The sequence below is a fragment of the Hydractinia symbiolongicarpus genome, chromosome 6 (assembly GCF_029227915.1).
Source record: "Hydractinia symbiolongicarpus strain clone_291-10 chromosome 6, HSymV2.1, whole genome shotgun sequence".
Lineage (NCBI taxonomy): Eukaryota > Metazoa > Cnidaria > Hydrozoa > Anthoathecata > Hydractiniidae > Hydractinia > Hydractinia symbiolongicarpus.
Genome location: NC_079880.1, coordinates 9,957,121 through 9,979,062, shown reverse-complemented (window position 1 = coordinate 9,979,062; position 21,942 = coordinate 9,957,121). Strand labels below are relative to the sequence as shown.

The following is a 21,942-nucleotide window of genomic DNA, read 5'->3' as shown; positions in this document are numbered from 1 at the left end:
TTCTATTCCATATCTTTTGAATCTGGGGTGCTGGAATTACCTTTTATTTTTAAATGTGGTGGTCAAATTGATGATGAATAAGCTGCCGCTGTGATTCTGCTTAAGTTTATATTTTTTTGAGAAATCGGAAAAAAACGTTTTCTACTTCCTAATTTAAATGCATGTCTCCTAATTAACGAGGGTCCCCATGAGCCACACACGCCATAAAAAGTGCAGGCGTTTTCAGGCGAGTTTGGCGTTTTGAAAAAAATTCAAGTATTAGTCAGAAAAAACTCGCATAGACCCAAACAATGCCCGAAAACACACTCAAAGATTCACCACAAATAATTTAATAGTTAGAAGTACTTACTATGTGTGATACCGAAGTTCTTAAAATAACTGTTTTTGATCATTTTTGATAAGATCTACTTGATAAATAACTTATATACAGTACGGCTTGAATGTAACTTTACATGTACACAATAGTTATCACCTTAGCATTAACTTTCGGTAGCGTCAGAACTTTCGATGTTATTGTTAACCTATTGTTAAATACATGAGCTATTTTTGCTTGTTGAAAACAATAGAGTTCATGTCTTGTTTGCGAAATTTAGGTTATGTGAACTGTGTATGTCCCATTGTTGTATTTAATTGCTGTAGTCGTCAAGAGATCAACAAAAGAAAATGTAATTTAACAAAGATTTAAGTATCTTACAACGTGCGTGCGTGCAATTTTATTTCATTTCACACAAAGCTAAATGTTATATTTTGCACGTAAAATATACGTAACTCACTCAAACAATTTTTTTTAACAGTTAACGTTTCGACAAAATTTACAATTTAAAAATAAAGAACAGTGATAAAAAAGTTTTGTTAGATCGCGTTTTAAATATTAAGAACGAAAAACGGCGTTTGAAAAGCTTTTTTAGATCGCATTTTAAAAGTTCAAGAATGAAAAGCGGTGATAGAATTGCTTTTTTAGATCGCATTATAAAAATTTAAGAACAAAAAGCTGCGATAAAAAAGCTTTTTTAGATCACATTTTGAAGGTTTAGGAACGAAAAGCGGCGATAAATGTTTTTTTAGATCGCGTTTTAAAAATTTAAGAATAAATCAATACATATATAATGATTTAACTTTAATGTGTTGTGTTTGTTCATTTTTCAATAGCCTTCGCGATCTTTAACACACTTAAACAATAACATGCATGTTACATGTGACAACAAAAGGATTCATCAAATCTTATTGTTATGTCGCCCACATGACAATAACAATAGAAGGCAATAAAGTTTGTGTGTAAGCAAAAGATATGTGAAGGTTCGTTATGTAGACACGAGTTTGTTACATAAGGTCGTAAAACTTGCATACATGTAAAGTTACATACAAGCGTATAAACTTTATTAACTCCTTTCTCTTTAAGCGCTTTCTTCCAACTGTCATTTGCGTGGTATGTTACAAAAGATGACATTTCGGGAATGTTCCAGGAGAATTCGGGATTTTCCATTTACTAGTTAGGACATTATCACCTATTTAGCAGATTCATTTTCTGCTTTTACAATTATCTCCACAATCACTATTTGCGCCATCCTTTCAGTGATTATTCCTAGATTTAAAGCTCGTAATGTTTCCACTGTATGATTGAGTTTAGAGTCTCCCGGAGGGAAATTTTCAGAATTTGTATTCCCATATTGGCTAAAACAGCCTTTCAAGAGACTTGGTATTGTAGATCACGGCAGCCACACACGTAATCCGCGTCCACTATTTTGAATAAAAATAGGTTTATACAGTAACAACCAATATTTTTTCTGTAATATATGTATATACCTCGTTTTATTGTTTTTATTTTGTTTTTATTCACCATTCAACTTTTTTTCTATCTGAATGTTTTATTTTTCTGTTTTTACAGACTTTTTAATTTAAAAAATGAATCAAATAGGATTTTTTACCTCAAATATTTTTTATTTTATAAGATTGAGTTTAAAATTTAATTTGAGTTTTTACAACTGTTTAACGGTAGTAAAAACGCCCTGAAAAAAACGCTGCCTTTGGCGAAGTTTGGTTGCTTGTGTTAGCAGGGGCGGATTTAGAATTTAGCACTCACCTAAAGTGGAAATTTTCAGTCTGTATCTAAAACTAGCCCTAATATTTCTAAAAACCTTATTTGACTTTAAATTTTGAAGTAAAAACAACATTTTTTAATTTACAGAACATGTTTCGATTGTAATACATCAATCATTTTCAACTGAATAAAATGTACAATTTTTCATGTATGATATATATATATAAAAATCAGCAATCAAATAAAAGGCTTTATTAATAATACAATAAAAGTAATATAAAATACTATACACATGTGTATAATGAAAGTATATGAAGGTGTTAAAATCTGTTACAATAGAATTCCAATGTGATGAAATGTTACGATACAAAGAAAGCAATAAAATGAAGAGAATAGTACTAAAATAATCATAAAATAGATAAAGTACAACTTAGGTGCCAGACCTGCTTATTAAGAAGGGGTTGTTGCCAACCTATATACAAACCTTCCTTCACATTTATTTGATATTTGGTTGGCGCATAGTCTATAATAGAAAAAGAAGATTCATTACAACTGTTTTGCACTCCAAATTATTATTAAGATGTTTGTAGACATGGGAACTCTTGTCACTCTTTAAATGTTCCTTAACTGTAGCAGCAAAATGTCTGGTCGGTTGACCAATGTAACTAGTATTACAGCTAGCACAATTAAATTTATAAACTACATTAGATTTAAAGGAACAAGGAATAGAATCTTTTATATTGAAACAAGATCCAATTTTGAAAGATTAAAATATTAAACGAATGTCTACATCTGGTTTACAATATCTTGTAACTAATTTACTCAATTTGGCTCTAGTAAAAATTGAGTGCTTGCCTATGTAAGATAATTTTAAATATCTTTGCTTACCATTATCACACTTGTTATTGTCAGTGGCAAGATTATGTTTTTTATTTAAATAACTTCTAGTAACTTTATTAATGAAATTTTCAGGATAAGAATTTTTCTTTAGAATAGTAAAAATATTTTTCAAGTCAAAATCAAAACCTATCCAAGTATTGTTTATTTTGTAAGCTCTGTCAATGAGACATTTAACCAAACCAAGCTTATATGACATGGAAGTAAAACTTAACTTAGTTAGAACTCCTGAAAAAGTCCTTTTTCAAAAGATACTAGTTTTAAGTTTGTTGTAGGAGTTGTCAATGAAAACATCTAAGAAAGAAAGTATGTGATCACACTCCCTAAAAAGCATGGCATTTTAAAAAAGTTAAGAAGCAGGAAGGATATCGTGATATTGAAACCAGACAAAGGAAATGGAGTGGTCATTCTGGGTCGATCGTTCTATGATGAAAGTATGCTTAAAATTGTTAGTGACACTAGAAATTCAAAAAACTGGATACTGATTTAACCCTGAAGAGAGAGAGACAATTACAAAGACTTCTACGAAAACTTAAAACAAATAACTGTATTTGTAGTAATATATATATGATAAGATTTATCCATCTGGTTCTAGACCAGCTAGGATGTATGGTTACCAAAAATACACAAATGCAAAAGTGTACGATATGCCACCCTTTAGACCTATAGTATCTTCAATTGGTTCATACATGCTGATTGCAAGTGTGTGCTTGTCTGAAAAAAACAAAAAAAACTGTACGTATAGGTATAAATTTCAAAAAATTTGTTTAAGAATAATTAGATATCTAATTCTGATGATTTGTCTTCTAAGTTTGAAAGAGTATATTTCGCAATATCCAAAGCAACGGCTGAATTATCACCAGTTTTTTTACTGTTTTTAACGAGGAAAATAAAAACACTTTCAAACTACCTGTTCTATTCTAATTTTATTTTTTTCTTTGTGCACGCAACTTTACTCATAAGAAGTTAATAATATTAGTTGAACTACAGTACCGCTTGAATGTAACTTTACATGTACGCGAGTTTTACGACCTCGTGTAACGATCTCATGTCTACGTAAAGAATCTTCGCATATCTTTTGTTTACACACGACCTTAATTGCTTTCTATTGTTATCGTCTTGCGTGAGTCAGAACAATCAGATTTGATGAATCCTTTTGTTGTCAAATGCAACATGCATGTTATTGTTTAAAAGAGTTAAAGATCGCGAAAGGCTATTGCAGTCAGAAAACTCCATTTGCCACATTATGTCATAGTTTTGACTAAGCTATATCTTTAAACAACTTTGCAAGAATGCTGGTGAACAAGGAGGGCATTTTTGCCCAAGGTCGAGAAAAAAAAAGAAATTTACGTCCTAATTTCGTGATGTGTTTTTTTTCTTCATGTGAGATCAACTGAAATTATCTCTAAAGTCTATTTTTGCTTAAATGGTTGCAATAATTATGGAATTGCTTTTGATGTAATTATTATTATTGGCTTGAATTTCTAAAAAGGACAGCCTTTCTATTAATTTGCGTAGGCACAAACATATTTTTTTAATTGGATAAGCTTGTGTTGGCGAATATTTGTTGACAATAATATATTAATGCACATAATAAATCAGTAAGACTTGTATGCGATTACAAACTTAAAAAGAAAAAAATTGAAAATATATATAACAATAAAAAATAAATTGTTGGCATGACTGCCACGGTAATGCATAAAGCAATATAACCATTAAAGCTCTAAACGGGCTTCTACAGCATCATTAAAACCAGTTTATACCCATATATATGTGGTTAAATTAAATCACTATGGGAAACACTGAAATTGATTTATATATATAATGAAAAATGCTGTTTTTAATTGCGTTAAACTTTTTTTTATGCATTTGAACAATGTGATGATGATAGCAAAAACAACTTTTTATTGGCTATTACATGTAAAGAGTTTAAAAATTTCAGCGATGTGCAAACCAATTTTTTTTACTGATGCACTTATACACCCAGCACATCATAGCTAGGACAGCAGTTAGACGCAACCTACAAACCCCGGATCCTGTGTATGAGATATACCTATGCATGAGACCCCTGAAACAGGCATATCTTCCCCCAAACTAGGTATCAGATCCTCCGAACCAGGAACAGTAATAATTCTCTTGGCATCCAACAGAAATATCTGATTTTCACCTGATGGATAACGAGTAGGGCAGCTATTGTGATGTGGAAGGTTCAGCCTGTATGTCTTTTCTTCCCAGCTAAGGGTCAATTTTTGTAAATTATATGTAAAAAACAGTAGAAATGGGTTACAAGATAGTATCATAAATAATACCCACACATCCATTAGCGTGAGGACTTTTCTAAATGATTGTGTGATCATTATTTTAAACAAAATACAGTGATTTCTAAGCTTCGTACAAATCGTCATACATTCGTCATTCCATTCACTGCCGTTGCAGTTGTCCTACTTTTCGATGGCAGCAAAAATTTAATTTGAATTGCAGTGTCCATAATTTTTTCCCCATGGCTTTTTTTATTATAACATGCATTTCAATTTTTAGATTAACCATGAACATAGTAAATATAATATCAACGCTCTCTGTTACTTATATCGTAAGTGGAACAGTCATCATTCCCCTCTCAGATCCCACAAAATGCGCTGATACACAATATTTTCAATTTTCAAGTCTTCAGTGTATTGAATGTGGAGTAAATCAAATTAAAAGCAAAGAGTCACTAGCTTGTGCCTGCCAGAATGGTTACAAGTTTCAAGAAAATCGTGGAGGACCAACAATCACTTGCCAAGCTTGTGGTAACCAAGAAGTGACTTCTCATGATGGATGGGATTGTATTAAATGTCAAAGTGGTGGTTACGATCCTGGGACAAGGACATGTAGGGGATGTTCTGCTGGTCAAATAGCTGTTCAACGACAAGAAGATGGTACATTTTATGCTGATCAACGTCAGCAATGTTTAACATGTCAACAAGAAACTCACCCTGGTACATCTGAAAGAGTTTGTAAACCCTGCAGTCAGAATGTCATCCGCATAACAACTTCCTTAGGAATTACACCTCGCTGTGTTTGTCCAGTTGGTATAAGACCTGGTAAGTTATTTTATCTTTATCCTTTAAATAGGTAAAAATTATAGAAGTCATAAGGTATACATATATATGTATATATACTTTTGTTATTTGTTTATGTTCATTTTTATTATTCCAAAGGCTTGTTTTTCTTACAAGGAGTTTTCAATGAGAATAATGTTCTATTTTTACCACCTGTTTTTGTTTAATGTTTCAACATTAAAAACAGAAACAGTTGTTACTTTTGGATTTGGTTCTTGTGGTTCTAAGAAAATTGACATTTTGAGCCTAAAAAAAGTCTTTCAGTTATCCTTAAATAATTGTGGAAAAAACGACTAATAGTTTAATTTTCACATACCGTAAATGATGGAGTAAGCTCCCGGGGCGCTTCTTTAAAATGTTTATGTTTAGGGGGGTGCTTATTCGGCAGGTGCGCTTATTAACTTTACTAAAATAAAAACAAGTAAAATGTGTCCCTTTATTTCTTTTTTTCACTTTTATATAATAAGAGGACAGAAAATATCCTCTCAACTGAGTTTCCAGAAAGAAAGAAAAATATAGCCACCTTCAGCTGGTTTTTGAGGAGGTAGACTCTGAGGAAACACTCATTAAAACACCGCTTTTAAGATAAAACTTCACTTTTGTTTAGTAAAATAAGTTAAACAAAAGCAGGGGCGCGTATTGAAAAAATATCTCTTGGGGGGGAGGAGGGCTCTTATTTCGGCAGGGGCGGTTATTCAGCAGGGGGCGCTTGTTCCATCATTTACGGTAGTTAAACAAATGAGGGAAAAACTAATATCCATCAAGAGAACTAACATAAAACATACATAAAACCTGCATGATTAGTTTTAACAATAGTATTATATACTTGTGTGCATAAATTACATTAGGTGTAATGTTGTGAAAATAAATGATTCAAATTTTACAAAAAACAAAAAAATTCGGATTAGATAAATAATAAAATTTTAGAAATGTAAAAGAATCATTTAAAAAAAGTGTGAATATGGTAACCCTTGAACGAAATTCTGCAGCAGACAAGCATGTCAAATTTTAAACCTTTTTTTGCAGTGAATATCGTGAGGATAAGGATTCATTTTTTATGTTTTTGGATTTTATAAAGCCTAAGGTTCATCTTTGTCTTTAGAAATAAGAATTGTCTCAATCGGGTTTGGTGGGTTGTTACCCACTAAATCCGATTGAGACAATTTAAAAAACAAACTAATTTATGGTTAAAAAACTAGTATTTTTTAAATTTAGAGCCAGGGTATTCTTCGTCCCATGGCCAATAATTTTAAGGCATTAGACCTAGAAAGACTGTCACTTGTAGCTGGGAAGTTAAAGTGCGTCCTACTCTTTTGAAGATTTGCACACATAGATAAAACATTCCCTACTACAGTGACTTCAAAAACTGTTAAGATGTTTATAAGTATGGTACTGGTTCCCTAAGGACTGAGGCTGAGATTTGGGTCAAAACTAAAACACCTGTTACATAACTGAACAGACTTTAAAATTGAAAGTTAAGCAATCAACCTGGATAATCTAGCAAGCAGCTTACAAAACAGTTCACTTTAAAGTTTGAAAGTTAATTTTGTATTTTAATATTAAACCTTAAACAAACTGTCATTAGATACTACGATGTTAAGTCTACCCCTGAAATCATTTTTTTCCTTTAACAAAACTAATTTGGAAATGAATTTGCTTACGAGAAATACATTTGAATCCTGTTTAAAATTTTTATGTTAATTAATTTAGGTGGAGTAACGATCAGTGAAAAAGCTGGTGTTTGTTTTTCATCTGCTACAACTACCCTTGTCACCGATCCAATATTAAGTCCGTCACCTGCCAGCAAAGCTTACTATGAAGATCGTCTGATTGCATCGCAAGCTCTCTGCAAACAAGACCAAAATTTTACAGCTTGTCAAATGCTTGCCAATCTTTGTGTCATGCATATGTATCTGGAAGACAATTTTCAAAATCCAAGACTTGCTACCACAGATGCTTGTAAGGAATACCGTCTTATTTTGAATTCGTATACCGGCACTTTAGTTAATCCCGATTGGCCATCCACAATGGCGTGGTTATTTTACATCTCTGACAGTTCACTTGAGGTATTGGATAAAACTGATATTACCATGAAGTTCGAGAGGGGTCAAAAAATCACCTTTGTTTTCGTATCTTATGCTGCAAATGGGACATTTCTTGGAATTCATAACGATTCATCTATTTTACACATGTGTTCTGTATTAGATGATATCTCCAAAAATGCAAACCTATTTACAACCACCTATAAATCAGAATGTAAAATGAATCTTATGAAATTGTTTAATTCATATCAGACCATATTTTATGATATATATTTACTCCTCAATGATGGGAACTTGTATCCTGTGCCTGTATTAGTGGAAAATTTAAAGTTTGGTGGGAATAATGTTAATCAAGATTCTGATAGGTCAAACTGGAGATTGGCAAGGCGTTTCTTTTTGGTTGATAATTTAAGTGGACGTGCCGAGGAAGGAAGTACTGTTTTACAGCATGAGATCAAATACGCAAACAGCATCGAATTATTGTATCGATTGAGAGGTGATGGACAAATCTATCCACCATTACTTAAAATTAATTATGTCACTGCAAATGTGAACCCGAACTTTCCTTCTGGTGATGCTGCGTTAAGTTTTCGAGTGACATATGAAATGAATGTTGATGATATTAAAAGAAATATAGAGGTAAGCTTATGCATTGTGTTTTTTAAAATTATTATTATTATTGTTATTATTATTATTATTATTATTATTGTTATTGTTATTGTTATTATTATTATTATTTACCTCTTCAGTTCCTAATAGAACTGTTATCAGTGATGGTCCAGCAGAGGGGGTTCTGGTCCATTTTAAGGTCCCATTTGAGCTACGGAAAGCCTGTGAGCACAACAACTGCTCAACTAGACAACCGCCTAAGATATCAATCCTATTCTCATGCTGAACGTTAAGTAGAAAGGACTGATTCACACTTTTATAGTCTCTGGCAGGTCTCGGCCGGGGTTTGAACCTTAGACCTTCCTCACTGGGGGCGAACGTTCTACCACAAGCCCACCGGACAGTCATCATCATCATCATCATTCTCGGCTTAACGTCCGTTTTCCATGCTAGCATGGGTTGGACGGGGTATATTAATGACCCTCTTCCAATCTGATCTAGACTGTGTTAGATCTAAACTCAACTTCCTCTCTATCAAGTCTGTCCTTATAACCTCCTGCCAAGTCTTTCTCGGTCTGCCTCTGGGCTTTGCCCCAGGAACTATCAAGTCTCTGCACTTTCTTACCCAATTATCCTCCTCCATTCTTTCCAAGTGCCCCAGCCAATTCAATCTTCTTATCTGGATAACATCTTTAATTCTACAGAGACTTAGCCTGCTTCTTAGCTCATCTGAACTCTTTCTGTCTCTCAGGCTGGCATTACACATCCATCTAACCATTCTCATATCATTCCTTTCTAAACGGTCAAGATCTTCCTGCTTCACTGCCCATGTCTCACTACCGTACAACATAACACTTCTTACACAGGCCTCATACAACCTACCTTTTACCTCAATTGACAGGACTCTGCTAGTCAATAAAGGAAGTAACTCTCTAAACTTTTTCCAAGCAGAACCTATCCTGCAAGTAACACTTCTTCCAACACCCCCTTCACTGCCCAACATATCACCTAAGTAACAGAAGTTCTTAACTATCTCTAACGAGCCACTGTTGTACATCATTAAAGCTGGAAATACTTCATTCTCTATAATCTCACCTTTGCAACGCTTGTATACAAACTGTATGCCAGCTCTTAACCTTCCACTAATACTACTGCACTTCTTATGTACCCAATGCTTGCAAGTCTGACAAAAAATTGAGTTACTACCAACCCCTTTCCTGTAAACTCCACAAGGCCACTTTCCAACTACAAGGTCACACTTGGCTGCAATGCTACTTATTATGACTTTAGACTTTGCTGTGTTTACCTTCAGCCCTTTCTCTTCTAGTCCTTTCTTCCACTTCTCAAACTTTTCAACTAATTCTTCCATCGACTCTGCTATGAGAACCAAATCATCTGCATACAATAACTCCCATGGGCAACCTGTTCTGAACTCCTTTGACAGCGCTTCTAAGACTAGAAGAAACAACAAAGGACTAAGTACAGAACCCTGATGTACACCAACATTTACACTAAATTCATCACTAAGTGAATCGTTAATCCTGACACGACTTCTAGCATTGCTGTACATAGACTGAACCATCGTAACTAGCCACTCATCCACACCTAATTTTCTCATAGCCCACCAAATAACTTTACGTGGCACTCTATCAAAAGCTTTCTCTAAATCTACAAAGGCAAAATAGAGATTCTTTCTCTTTCCTAAATACTTTTCCTGAAGCTGTCTGAGTAAAAATATTGCATCTGTAGTGCCACGCCCTGGAGCAAAACCAAATTGCATAATAAAGAGTTTTGGCATTGTTTTTACAGCTGGATGCCCTTCCTAGCGCCAACCGTTCACAGACCGGACTGGGTGTTTTTTAAAGTGACACCATCACTATGTGGCATTTCATGGGACTTCCACAATCGCCCCTTTAAACTAAGGTATGGTGGAGGACGTTCAACTCCTCTCTTGTCTCTTAAGGAGACAGTAATGTGAATATTTTCAATCCAAGAGGTTTAAAGCCAATGTTGTTGTGATATGATTTAAGTTTGAAAAGTTTTTACCTCGGGTGAAAATTTGTTCCACAAGGATTCTTCTTATAATATTTTTCTGTGCTATGTTTTCAAGTCTGTTCTCAATAGAAAAGTCACTGTGTTTAATGTTTACCGGCTCTAATAAAGTATTACCCATTTCTTAAAGCATTTCTCTCACAAGGAAACAAGGAAGATCAAGCAAGTATATATACTTCATAGAGCGCAAAAGTCCTGGAATTTTAACAATTGTCCTGCATTGTCCTGGAAATTAAACTTAGTCAAAAATTGATGTCTGTCAAAATTATCTGTCATCATAGCATTATTATTTTTTTTTAAATGCACAATGGTTTCAAGTTTAAGTTTCAAAGACTGAATTCTTCAAAAGTTCACAAATGTGTTTGTCTGATTCTATCTACTTTAAAAAGTCACCAAATGGTGAAATGCTAATTAAACTATCCATGTCCATTCAGCTAGGGCCCCATTCCCTTCCTGTTACGTAGCAGTTTGTCCCAGAAATACACAAAAGTATGTTAGAACTTTAACTTTCTTGCCGTAACCATATAGCCAGCTTTGCTGATGATTTTTTACTCTACCTTTTAGATTGCAGTTGGTGTCCTTTCAGTTCTTGGTATTATCTACGCTGTCATCAGAATTATGAGTTGGAGACGACGACAGGGAACGCTCATGTTAGATTGCAACAGCCTTATTATCTTTCTCATTTTCCTTTTTAGTGCTTTGACGTTCGTATTTGTAGCTGTTCTGATGGGTACTTGCGTGCAGTGGTTGTTCTTTTTTAAACAACAGACCACTGTCATACGCTTCCTACCGACTGATGCACAACAGGGCATCATTAAAGGCTTGTTTATTGCTGCTTTCGTCATGAAAACGATTGATGTTTGTTATATATTATTTAGTCAAATTTATGTTGATATATTTTTTGTGGACTGGGAGCGACCACGTGGTGCAGTAAGCATGACGTCAGAGAGCGGCAACAAAAGTATAAGTACGCCCGTCAGCGTCATGAGAACACTTTTCGTTGCAAATGAATGGCGTGAAATTCAAACTATTCGTCGTATAAAACCAACCCTGCAAATTATCCTGGTCTTGTTTTTCTTCAAAGTTGCAGGGTTTGAACACTGGACGACCACCGATCCTACTAATCGACTTTCAGTTGACAGTGCAGTGGATTATGTAGGCGATGTTAATTTTTGTTTACGTTTGGCTGTTGTGAGTTTATTGTACGTTGTTATTGCCGTCGTGCAATGGTTGTTGTTCGGCTTCTTCTATGAACGCTTTGTTGGCGATGCCATCGGTGATTTTATTGATTTCTGTTCCATGAGCAACATTAGTGTGTTTTTAATATCGCAAGTACATTATGGGTATTATATTCATGGTCGGTCCGTTCACGGACGTTCTGATACGAGTTTGCACGAGTTGTATGAACAGTTTCAACGTGAAGAGGAAAATTTATGTGGTAAAAGAGGTTTGGAAGCGAACACAGAGATGCAAACATTTGAGATAGCCCTTACGACGAAGTTTCGTAATGAATACGCGAAAATCGTTCAGCCTTTGCTTACAAGAGACATACAGCAAGGAAGACGTGGTCAAACTCCAGCTAGACAAAACCCAGGTATTTTATCGAACACGTGTTATGAAGGGTTTCAAAAAAAATGCGGAATTTATTTTTAACCTGTCAGTATTTGTAATTCACATCAACAATACTGCGAACGCCAATGCGTAACTCTCGTCGGATATTTTTTTGTTTGTTTGAAAAAAAGTAATTTATGGACAACTTATGGGTAAAGCAAATTGTCATAACTTATTTTGTAGCTAATTATCCTTTTTTAAAAATGTTTATTTTAATAGACTAAACTGGAGACAAACAGTTTAAGTCACTCATAGTGTTGGCAATACCATCTCGCTTGCTTGATGTCACGTTTTGTTTATTTCAGGACTTCCAGGCAGTACTCTTTCTCCTCCTTTGGAACAAAGTGTGATGGCGTACAGCAATATGAATCGATATTTATCTTCATTTGTGGAGCATGCAATTCGTGACAACGATTACATGGTGAAGGATAAATTTTTGTTGGAACGTTTGTTACAAAATGAATTGCAACCGCCATTAGATAAAAGTAAGTATCACGTGACAGGGCGGTGACCAATCTAGGGGACGGCTTGTAATTAATTTTTACAATTTTGTACATGATAGGAGCAAGGATGAAAAGAGTTTGCCGCCACGATAGTTACTTCTTTTCTTACAAATTTAACGAATTTCGCCAGCAGTGAAATGCTTCGTAAATTTTTTGTGGAGATTTATTTTTGCGCATGATCGATACCATTTGATTTTTCGCGAAGACTTACTTTAGAGAAAATAGCAATAATAACACGAATAAGTACGAACAAAAGTTACTTAATTATTTACAAATAGATATCACTGTTTACTCCATTAAGCAGATGTATTTTTTATCCACATTTTTGTATTTTCTTTTAGGTATATTCTACAATGACGAGGGACGTTCATTCACCAACATACTGCTCTATGGACAGGAGTGGAGTCTGTTAATTTTTAATTTATTATTTATTATCATGATGGATTGGATCACATCGTGGAACTTTGTTTCGGCTGCCGTGTGTGCGTACTTTGTTGACGTTGTTATAGTAACTGTTCGAGATTCGTTTGGTAAAAAGAACCTGGCAAACAAGACGATGGTGGATGAGAGATTTTTGATTTAGAATATTTTTTGCACAGATTCGAAATACAATGATAGCGCTACTTGTCGTAACAAAAGATGTTTCGATATCGCTCTGATATATTTAGAATGTTTTTTCAATTTCTCTGAAAGAGAAATTGTTGACAGTAGAAATAGTTCTTTGGCGAAAAGAAAGGAGTTTTTAACAATGAGTGTGTTACAGTAATCTTTTTAAGACAAAATATCCTCTTCGATCTGTTCTCAGTACGAAAATTTCAATATTTATGTATCCTAAATTTTATATATTTATAATTTGACGTAGATTCAGACAAAAAAAGATGGATGGATGTCAGACTGTACCAACATTGCGCTATGTTGGCTAACATTGGCCAACACGCGAGTCAGTTTTCAATATGGACTGATCATCAGTAGGGGTATTTTCACGAAGCCAATGGTGGATTTGGCTGCGAATTAGCTGCGCAATTTCCTTTTGGATTCCACGAGAAACAAAAAACGAAGTAAGAATATGAAAGTTAGTACAAATGAAAACATTCCATTCGAAGTTTCACTTGAATTCTTAATGATTGGTAAAATATTGACCAACGAGTTGTTGAATGGTCACACTACAACAATATTGGCCAAAGTTAACGAGCTTATATAAACGGGCTTGTTCATATGGGCTCGTATTTTTCCACTAGACAACATGTTGGTCGTGTGAAGAAAGGGTATGACAAAGCGTGAAACCAAGGTGTGGTACGGTTTGGCTTCATGTCTAGTTTCTATCTCTTGAAGGATTATTTCCTTTTTCTTTTAAATTCATGTGGATATATTTTGGTGTCCAGCCAGTCTGCATATTATAGCAAACTGCTATTTTTTAGTTGCGTATATATTTATTTATATTTTACATAGTTTAACAATGTGGTTGATTTTACGTAAGTTATACTTTGACTTGTATTTTGTCCCTACAATGATGGCCATTATCTGTTTGTTTGCCTTTCTATTACGGAAACACGAAATGTGATATTTAAAGGACGACCGACCCTGGCGATTTTCCACGGTTTGACTAGTTTTTAAATACTCTGCTATATTGTATTCTTTAAGGAGCATGGGATTAATCCCACTTTTGAAACGTTTTTAATTTTTTTAAGTCTGATGCGTGTTGTTTTTTTGTAAGGATAAGAAAGCAATCAATCTAGATTACAAACTAATTATGCATAGTTTTCTTGATCAGTAATTTTACTTGATTATTCGAATTTATTTAGATGTCGAATAATACAAGTCTGACAGACGAAGAAGAAAATGGCGTTCGACTTCAACTCCTGCTTGGTCTTGCTACGTCAACCTTGCAACGGTACTTCCATAGTTATTACCCACCCAATCCTATCGAACTTTACAGAGCGTTAAAAGCAATGACCGTCTATTCCAAATTAAACAAACTCAGGTCACGAAAGGTGATAACGTATCCACAATGGTGTGTGTTATTTCCGCAAGCAAAGCAGACGGATTCCAAACAATTTGATATTACGCTACTGTTTGTGTTGCTCGTGGAAATTTGTGACATTAAACCCCCTGAAAAAGGTTGGTATAACAACCCCCCGTCTACAGACACTTCAGATGCAGCATTTATTGTTCGAGTGAAAAGGAATCGAGATGAACTAAAACACTACCCCGGGTTAAACATTTCAAGCAATGAATTCAATGCTCTTTGGCAAGAACTCAGTGAAGCTTTGTTACATTTGAAATGTGCATCTACCGATATTAACGACATCAAGCGAAAACACCTCGATAAAAAATTGTTAAATAAATATCAAACAGCCACCGATGCTAATCTGAGGCTTCAATATAATTTACAAAAACTTTTACGCGAAAAACAGAAACTCCAAAATGCAGTGGAAAACGGCGTTTCATATGGCGTGTTACCTAACGTTCCGTCGCACGTTGTTCGCGAGGAGGATGTTCAGAGTGTGCATGAAGAAATGTTGAGAATGGATCGTTCAAAAATTGCATTTGTCATCACTGGTCTCGGTGGTGTTGGGAAAACTGAATTAGCGAGGTATTACTGTCACGAATATGCCGCTACTTGTTACGAGAATAACGTCATATGGATTAACGCCGAAACGCGATATACGCTTCAATCGTCGATACAGAGCATTGCGGAATGCATTCAAGCCCCAACAAAAGACTACAACGGAGAAGAGATTCAATCTGCTGCGCTCCTTCATCGAGTCTATCAGTTTTTTGGTGAGCGAAGCGCTTTGTTTGTGTTTGATAACGCGAACGATTACAGTTTTATGGAGGAGTATTTCAAGATTGGTTCGCCGAATGATTCCATAAAGATCCTGATCACATCCCAATTCACTCACTGGGGTGAACGCTTTGTGAAGTACGCCCTGGATGTTCTTCCACTTCATGCAGCTGAAAAGTTCGTAAGTGGTAGACTATTAGAAGCGCATGTCCTTACAGATCAAAATTGCAAAGAAATTTGTCATCTGGTGCAACGTTTGCCACTAGGACTACAACAATGCGTCTCGTATATCGTCAAAAATAACATGCGTGTGGATGCATACATCGAGTTGTTTCGTGAGTACAACACAGAGTTGCTTTCCGAACCTGGTGATGACGTCTGCTATCAGAAGACTGTTTTAACCACCTGGAAAATGGCCCTAGAAAAGCTGAAGCAAAACAACACATCCCTTGCTCTTGACATTATCATTTGCTTGTCTTTTCTTGATGGGAAAAATATCGACCAGCAATTAGTGAATCGAGTATTTAACTCCAATCTTATTGCGGTAAACAAGGCAGTACGAGAATTATGTTCGTACTCTCTCGTGAATTCCTATTGTCATAATGGAAGATCATTTCTAACAGTACACAGTTTAGTACAAAAGTCGATTCAGATTGCATTTTCAGAATCCGACCAATTCGAAATCGATTCTTATTTGTTTCGATTTTTAGAGTCGATTTTTAATCCTGGAAAAGTGAACATGCAGCATTTCAACTATGGCAGCTTGTGGAGACATCACTTACTGCATATTGTGACAAATTTCAAAAAGAAGACCCAAGTCATGTGTGAGATTTTGAAACATCTTCAAATCTTGCTTCCGGCATTCTACAACACTTTAAAATTTTCCGAATTGCTAACACTTCTTGGCGCGTTGTATGACTCCTTGAAAGATGAATATGCAAGCACTGATCCAGCTCTTGTTGAATTGACAAAACAAAAGAATGAAGTCATTGATGTGCTGAAGAAATTTGAAGAATTTCAAAACGCAATATCGAGCCTTCAAGGTAAGAAGCAAGATCACGCTAAGTATCATTCAATTGCATTATCACTTTCGAAGTTAGAGAAAGAATTCACCTCTTCCAACTTGCTCATGGCGATACGTAAATTCAAAAAAAACGAATTAGAGGATGCCTTGCATTATTTCCAGAAAGCGAAAGATGAAGAAACCTCATTGATGCGTGAGTGTATTGATTTTTGGATTGCTAGATGCTTGAGCTGTTTGGGTGAAAGTGAGGAAGCTCTCGACATGTTTACAAAAATTCATCACATTTTTAGAAAGACATTTGGTGGCAGCCATTGTTTTCTTTTGCTTTGTGAAATGGCGGAGGTGTTTTGTATTATGCAGCAAGGCGATTATGTGAATGCGTGTAATATCAGTGAAATGAATCTGCCTTGTTTTGAAGAGGATTATGGGTACGAACATCCAGTTGTGTTGCACAGTAGAATGCTACAAGATTATGTGCGAAACATGAAAGTGTTGATTGGTTACGATTCGAGTGTCTTTTCTCAATCGTTAATTCCAGAGTTCGAAAAAATGATCGAACATTTCAAAAAATTTCGAAAGTCCTGTCCAGAATTAAAAAGGATTGTTGCGAATTTGGAGGAGATGATTATAAAGTGGACAGCGTTTGAAGAATAATTCGTTTTCGCCATAACAGATGCGTATATATTCGTCCGTCCTGCTATCAACCAAGATATTTTGAAGATACAAATTTTTATTTATGGTTTTTACTTTGTAGATCTTTCCAGTATACACACGTTTTTGTTAAAAGCAGCTCCACTTTTCATTTCAACCTTAGTTGTGATTTTAGCCTCGAAGTTGCTACGCATAATATTTAAATGTTACAAGATTTCAGCTTGACACGTTGTTTTTTCATTTCAATGCTATCATTTATTGGGAACCAAACTAATATACAGACTGCTTGTCAAGTCTCGGTTGCTCAATTCTAAATTTTTGTTAGTCTGGCTAGTTATTTAACAGTGGCCTAAATTTCGAGCCTGTCATGTTATAAAAGTCCTTAAATCCATATGTATTGATCTTTATGTCACTAATTTTTTTGTCATGAATTTTTTTCAGAGGGCGTGTTTTATTTTTTTTACCTTTTAATAGTGATAATTTTTATATGTGATTATAAAGTATTATACATTAATTTTTTTAATGCTGATTTTTTATTAATGTCCTTGCATTTCCCCTTATGTTTTTTGAGATTTATTTATAAATGTGCTCTTACATTTCGACAAACAAAATTACAGACAGTATATGTATTTTAACACTGGCGTTAATTGTGCCTAAAGGATTTTTCTTGTCTCTCTGTGCTATAGAGCCTCCAAGGGGGTACTAAACGCTTCAATAAGCTCAAACCCCGCACATTTTAAGAAATGGCGTGTAATAAACGTAAAACTCACAAAAAGTCAAGGTGCAAGAAATGATACACACTTTAGAACCACATAAACGTCTAGACAACCTGTTTATGAATAATTAATTTTTTATGATGAATTTTATACATTTTTATTTTCTAATTTTTTTTGGCGGTACAATAAGTTAATGTCTGTAGAATATATTAAATATCAGTAAATCGAAAGTTTGTTTTAACGAGGGAACAGAGACAGCACGAGGAGCTGTATTTAATATAAAATGCTATGTTACTAGCTTTAGAGGTAGTGTCTGCTAAAAAAAAAAAAATTTGAGTATCAAACAACATAGTGAAAAAACTCATCTTTAAAGTTCGCCAGCTTCATCTTGTGTCAACATAAACAGAAATATATTCTTGACCATGTTGAAACACTTGCTTGCGCATAAAAAAGACTGGGTAAATAATCAACTGCCTAAAGGCGGTCACCCCGGGTTGGTCCGAAATCTCACTTTGCAGCTAGGGTACCATGTTGCCCACAACATTAGTCTATTGTTATGGAGATAAAAGAATTTTCACGAAAACTTCTAACGAAAAGCAAATCTCCGTCATATCCACTGTTATAGCAAATTGTACAGCACACACGATAAATAACGATAATTTTCACTTTACGCAGAACAAAAGTTACCTGCTGTCATTATTTGTCGCTGGATATCGCTAGTTATCGCTCAGTGTAAACTACGCTTTAAACTACAATATCTTTTTACACATTCAGGTCGCATATGCACTTTTTTAAAAAATAGAAATTTCTTTTCATTGTCAAGGTGTGAACTTTTGTACTAACTTTCTAATAAGTGGCGTTCGATAACCGATCGCACTTTCACTTCGAGTAGTGGTAGATATTCACTTTGAGGGTGGTCCGTGTTAAAGGGCCGTATTTCGCTAAAAAGATTTGTTGATACTAGTCGTTAGCCCGTGGAAAATCCACGGGTTCGCCCGTCCTTTTTATACCGCATTGCGTGCTTCTCGCTATTGCGCAGCTAAGCTACCATTTTGCGTGACAGACAGACAGATAGACAGACGTATACGGGTATTATAATATAGATTTAATTGCGCATAATGTTTATTTAAACATTACGGAGATTCATAACGCGCAGGGTCTGGGCGCTAAGGAAGCTCTTTGTAGGAACAAATTCGTATCCCCCGCATAGCGTAAGACATTTGCTAAGAAAATCAGGCAGCACGCAGAGAATTATTCACTTTTTCCTTTGTATTCTCACTTTTTAAACTGGTGCGCGATATATTGATTTTAAAGTATTTAAACTTTTGACTTTTTTTACTACGGTCTGTTTACACGATGAACAAGCTCGACCCCAGCACCCTTTACCGATAACTATCAAAAAGCGCAGCGCCATTGAGAAGCAAATAGTCCTGGGGACGAGGTTGCACGATGAATTGTCGAACGAAATTTCAGACAGAAGTGAAATTTCACAGACCGAAGTGAAACTCACTTCGCCTTGTTCAAGTAAACAGTACCAGTGTTTTCATAGCGCATAAGAAGTATCAAATTTTGACTTCGTGCGAAGTGAAACCTTTATGTAAACGCCGCCTTAAGATGTTGTTTTTTCCTTAAAACAAAAGAAAAATCCAACGCAACGATTGTTTATTTATTTATTGATAATTGAAATTTAATTGCACCAAAAATTTAACGGCTCTTGTCTATTTGCTGAATTTTTGGCTTTAGCACAAAAAACTCAACAGCTTTCTACTTTTAAACAGAAAAAAGTTTTCATGGCAATTCAATTTTCGTGCGCGAAATGAAATCAACAGGTGAAATAAAATTTAAAGCATTTATTCAGAGAGTCTTCGTGATTTGAGATTCATCTTCGTCATGCATGTATACCAATGCCCTCGTTCTCCTTTTTTTTAATTTTTGGCGAAGTTACGTAATAGGTAAAAATACCATCTCGTCCCCAGGTCATCTTTTATGAGATAGAGATGGCGGAACGAACATTTTTCCAATGTCACAAAGGTACAAGGAACGACGTTAGTAAAACGACGAAGGTCCCTATGGCTCACTTCTTTTCCAATTTAAAAGCACTTCTATTTTGTGATTCAAACAGCTCTCTGTATTCTCACACTTCTCTTCTGCATTTTGACACTTCTCTGCATGTGGCCCCAAGCTTTCCCTTCACAAAAAAATTTAAAAATCTGGTCTGCAATTTTACCCCTATGGTTTGTATATTTTTTTCACTCTTTGCAAGAAAAATACTTGGCTAACACGTGCTCAATTTACAAGCAGCTTATTTTAGCAGGTCCCAAAGCATGCACATGAATAAACGAATCAATTTAGATTAGTAGCAGAGTAATTAATTGTATTTATCAATTGACACAATAGCAAAATAAATGGCTGCTTATAGTCGCCAAAATCATGATAGTGTCTTAACCAAGCAAATCACATGCTTTTTTCTATTATACTGGTGCTTTATAAAAATATCAGGCTAGGATTTTTTTCTCCTTAGTCATTAAATTGATGCTATTATTTTTGTTAAGTCAAGGCCTGCTTTTCTGCCAAACTGCTTTTCTTCTGCAATCACAGGCGACACAGAGAATAAATGTTTTCCAGTAATGTTTCTTCTTAGCAGCATTGCTCAACTTCATTCTGCAATCATATATTTAAAACCTCCGTTTACTTGCTGCAAGTCAATACAAAACGATTCCTTAGACATCTTTCAGTTCAGTGCGCGCCGAAGTTGGCCGAACCCATTAAACAGACCGGCTACCGAGAGGCAATAACAATAGAAAGAGTAAATTATTCATACGCACCCATCCCCTAATATCAATCTTTCTTTCACGTAAATTTCGACGACTTCTTCTTAAAGAGAGTCCAAAAGTCCACACCTCAGCGAGATTTTTCTCGACGTCATAATTCTTTTGTTTTTCTTTTGTTTAAGAGAGTACAAAAGTCCACAATTTGGCGGCCGCCGAAGTCGACTGTTTTTATGGCAGAAAACAGAGGAATCGAGAGAAACAAAGTCAGCGAAATGAGGCAAAATGTTGTTTGACTACTGTAAGAACCATAGTACTTCGGCAAAGCACATCGAAGGAGGATCGAGCCTCGGCAAACACTCCTGAGTGGAGATAAGATATTACCTCGGATCCTGGGCGCAAAGGAATCTTATTAAACGCTTATAATAAAAATTATGCGTTGCTTTAAATCAATTTCTACATTTAGATACACATGATTTTCTCATTGGCAAAATTTCTCCTTAGGCGAGTGCCGAAGTGGCCGAAGTCTAAATCCGCCCCTGCAGATGACAAAGTAATTTTTTTAACAATTTTTTACAAAACAACACGATGGATCCATCATATTTCGAAAAGTCAAAAATGCCTGGGTACGAGGGTTTTCATTTATTTAAAACCAGCTCAATCAATATTTCAGACTAGAATTAGGTCTGGGAATTTTTTGAGTTCATGGAAGAGAAGTGTTTCAAACTTTGGAAAAGAAGTGTTTCGAACCTAAGAGAAGATTTCGGAGGAGTAAAGAGAAGTGTTTTGACTAAGAAGAAAAGTGTTTTTTATTAAAAAGAGAAGTGAGCCATAGGGGCCATCGTAATATACAGACTAAATTTCATTCTAATTTTTCTTATTTGTTTATAAGAGCAAGATTATAAGAATCAGATACGGACTCTGGACATTCTTGTCCCCAGAGCTCTTTGAGTTGAAATCTTAAAGTAGTATTTTGAGGTTTATTTCAAAGAACTCTGGAACGAGAATGGAGTTTAGGAACGGGGGTTGTGCAGTAATGTTGCATTGCAAAAACAAAAAAATGCTGCAGCACAAATTTACATAAAGTAAAAGTTCGAACAGAGATAAAAGTAGAATGTTGTTGCATTTTCAATTGCATTCCCCAT

General features: G+C 35.1%; 2 protein-coding genes across 2 annotated transcripts; both read left to right on the top strand.

The window, feature by feature from the left end:
- Positions 1–5,319: 5,319 nt before the first annotated feature.
- On the top strand, positions 5,320–14,335 carry LOC130646950 (meckelin-like). Its single transcript, XM_057452631.1, has 5 exons — positions 5,320–6,018; positions 7,747–8,717; positions 11,304–12,333; positions 12,656–12,835; positions 13,195–14,335. The coding sequence occupies exons 1-5, from the start codon at positions 5,436–5,438 to the stop codon at positions 13,434–13,436; spliced, it is 3,006 nt and encodes a 1,001-aa protein (XP_057308614.1). The 5' UTR covers positions 5,320–5,435; the 3' UTR covers positions 13,437–14,335.
- Positions 14,336–14,479: 144 nt separating this feature from the next.
- Positions 14,480–17,965, top strand: LOC130646951 (uncharacterized). Its single transcript, XM_057452632.1, has one exon. The coding sequence runs from the start codon at positions 14,656–14,658 to the stop codon at positions 17,314–17,316; it is 2,661 nt and encodes an 886-aa protein (XP_057308615.1). The 5' UTR covers positions 14,480–14,655; the 3' UTR covers positions 17,317–17,965.
- Positions 17,966–21,942: the final 3,977 nt, after the last annotated feature.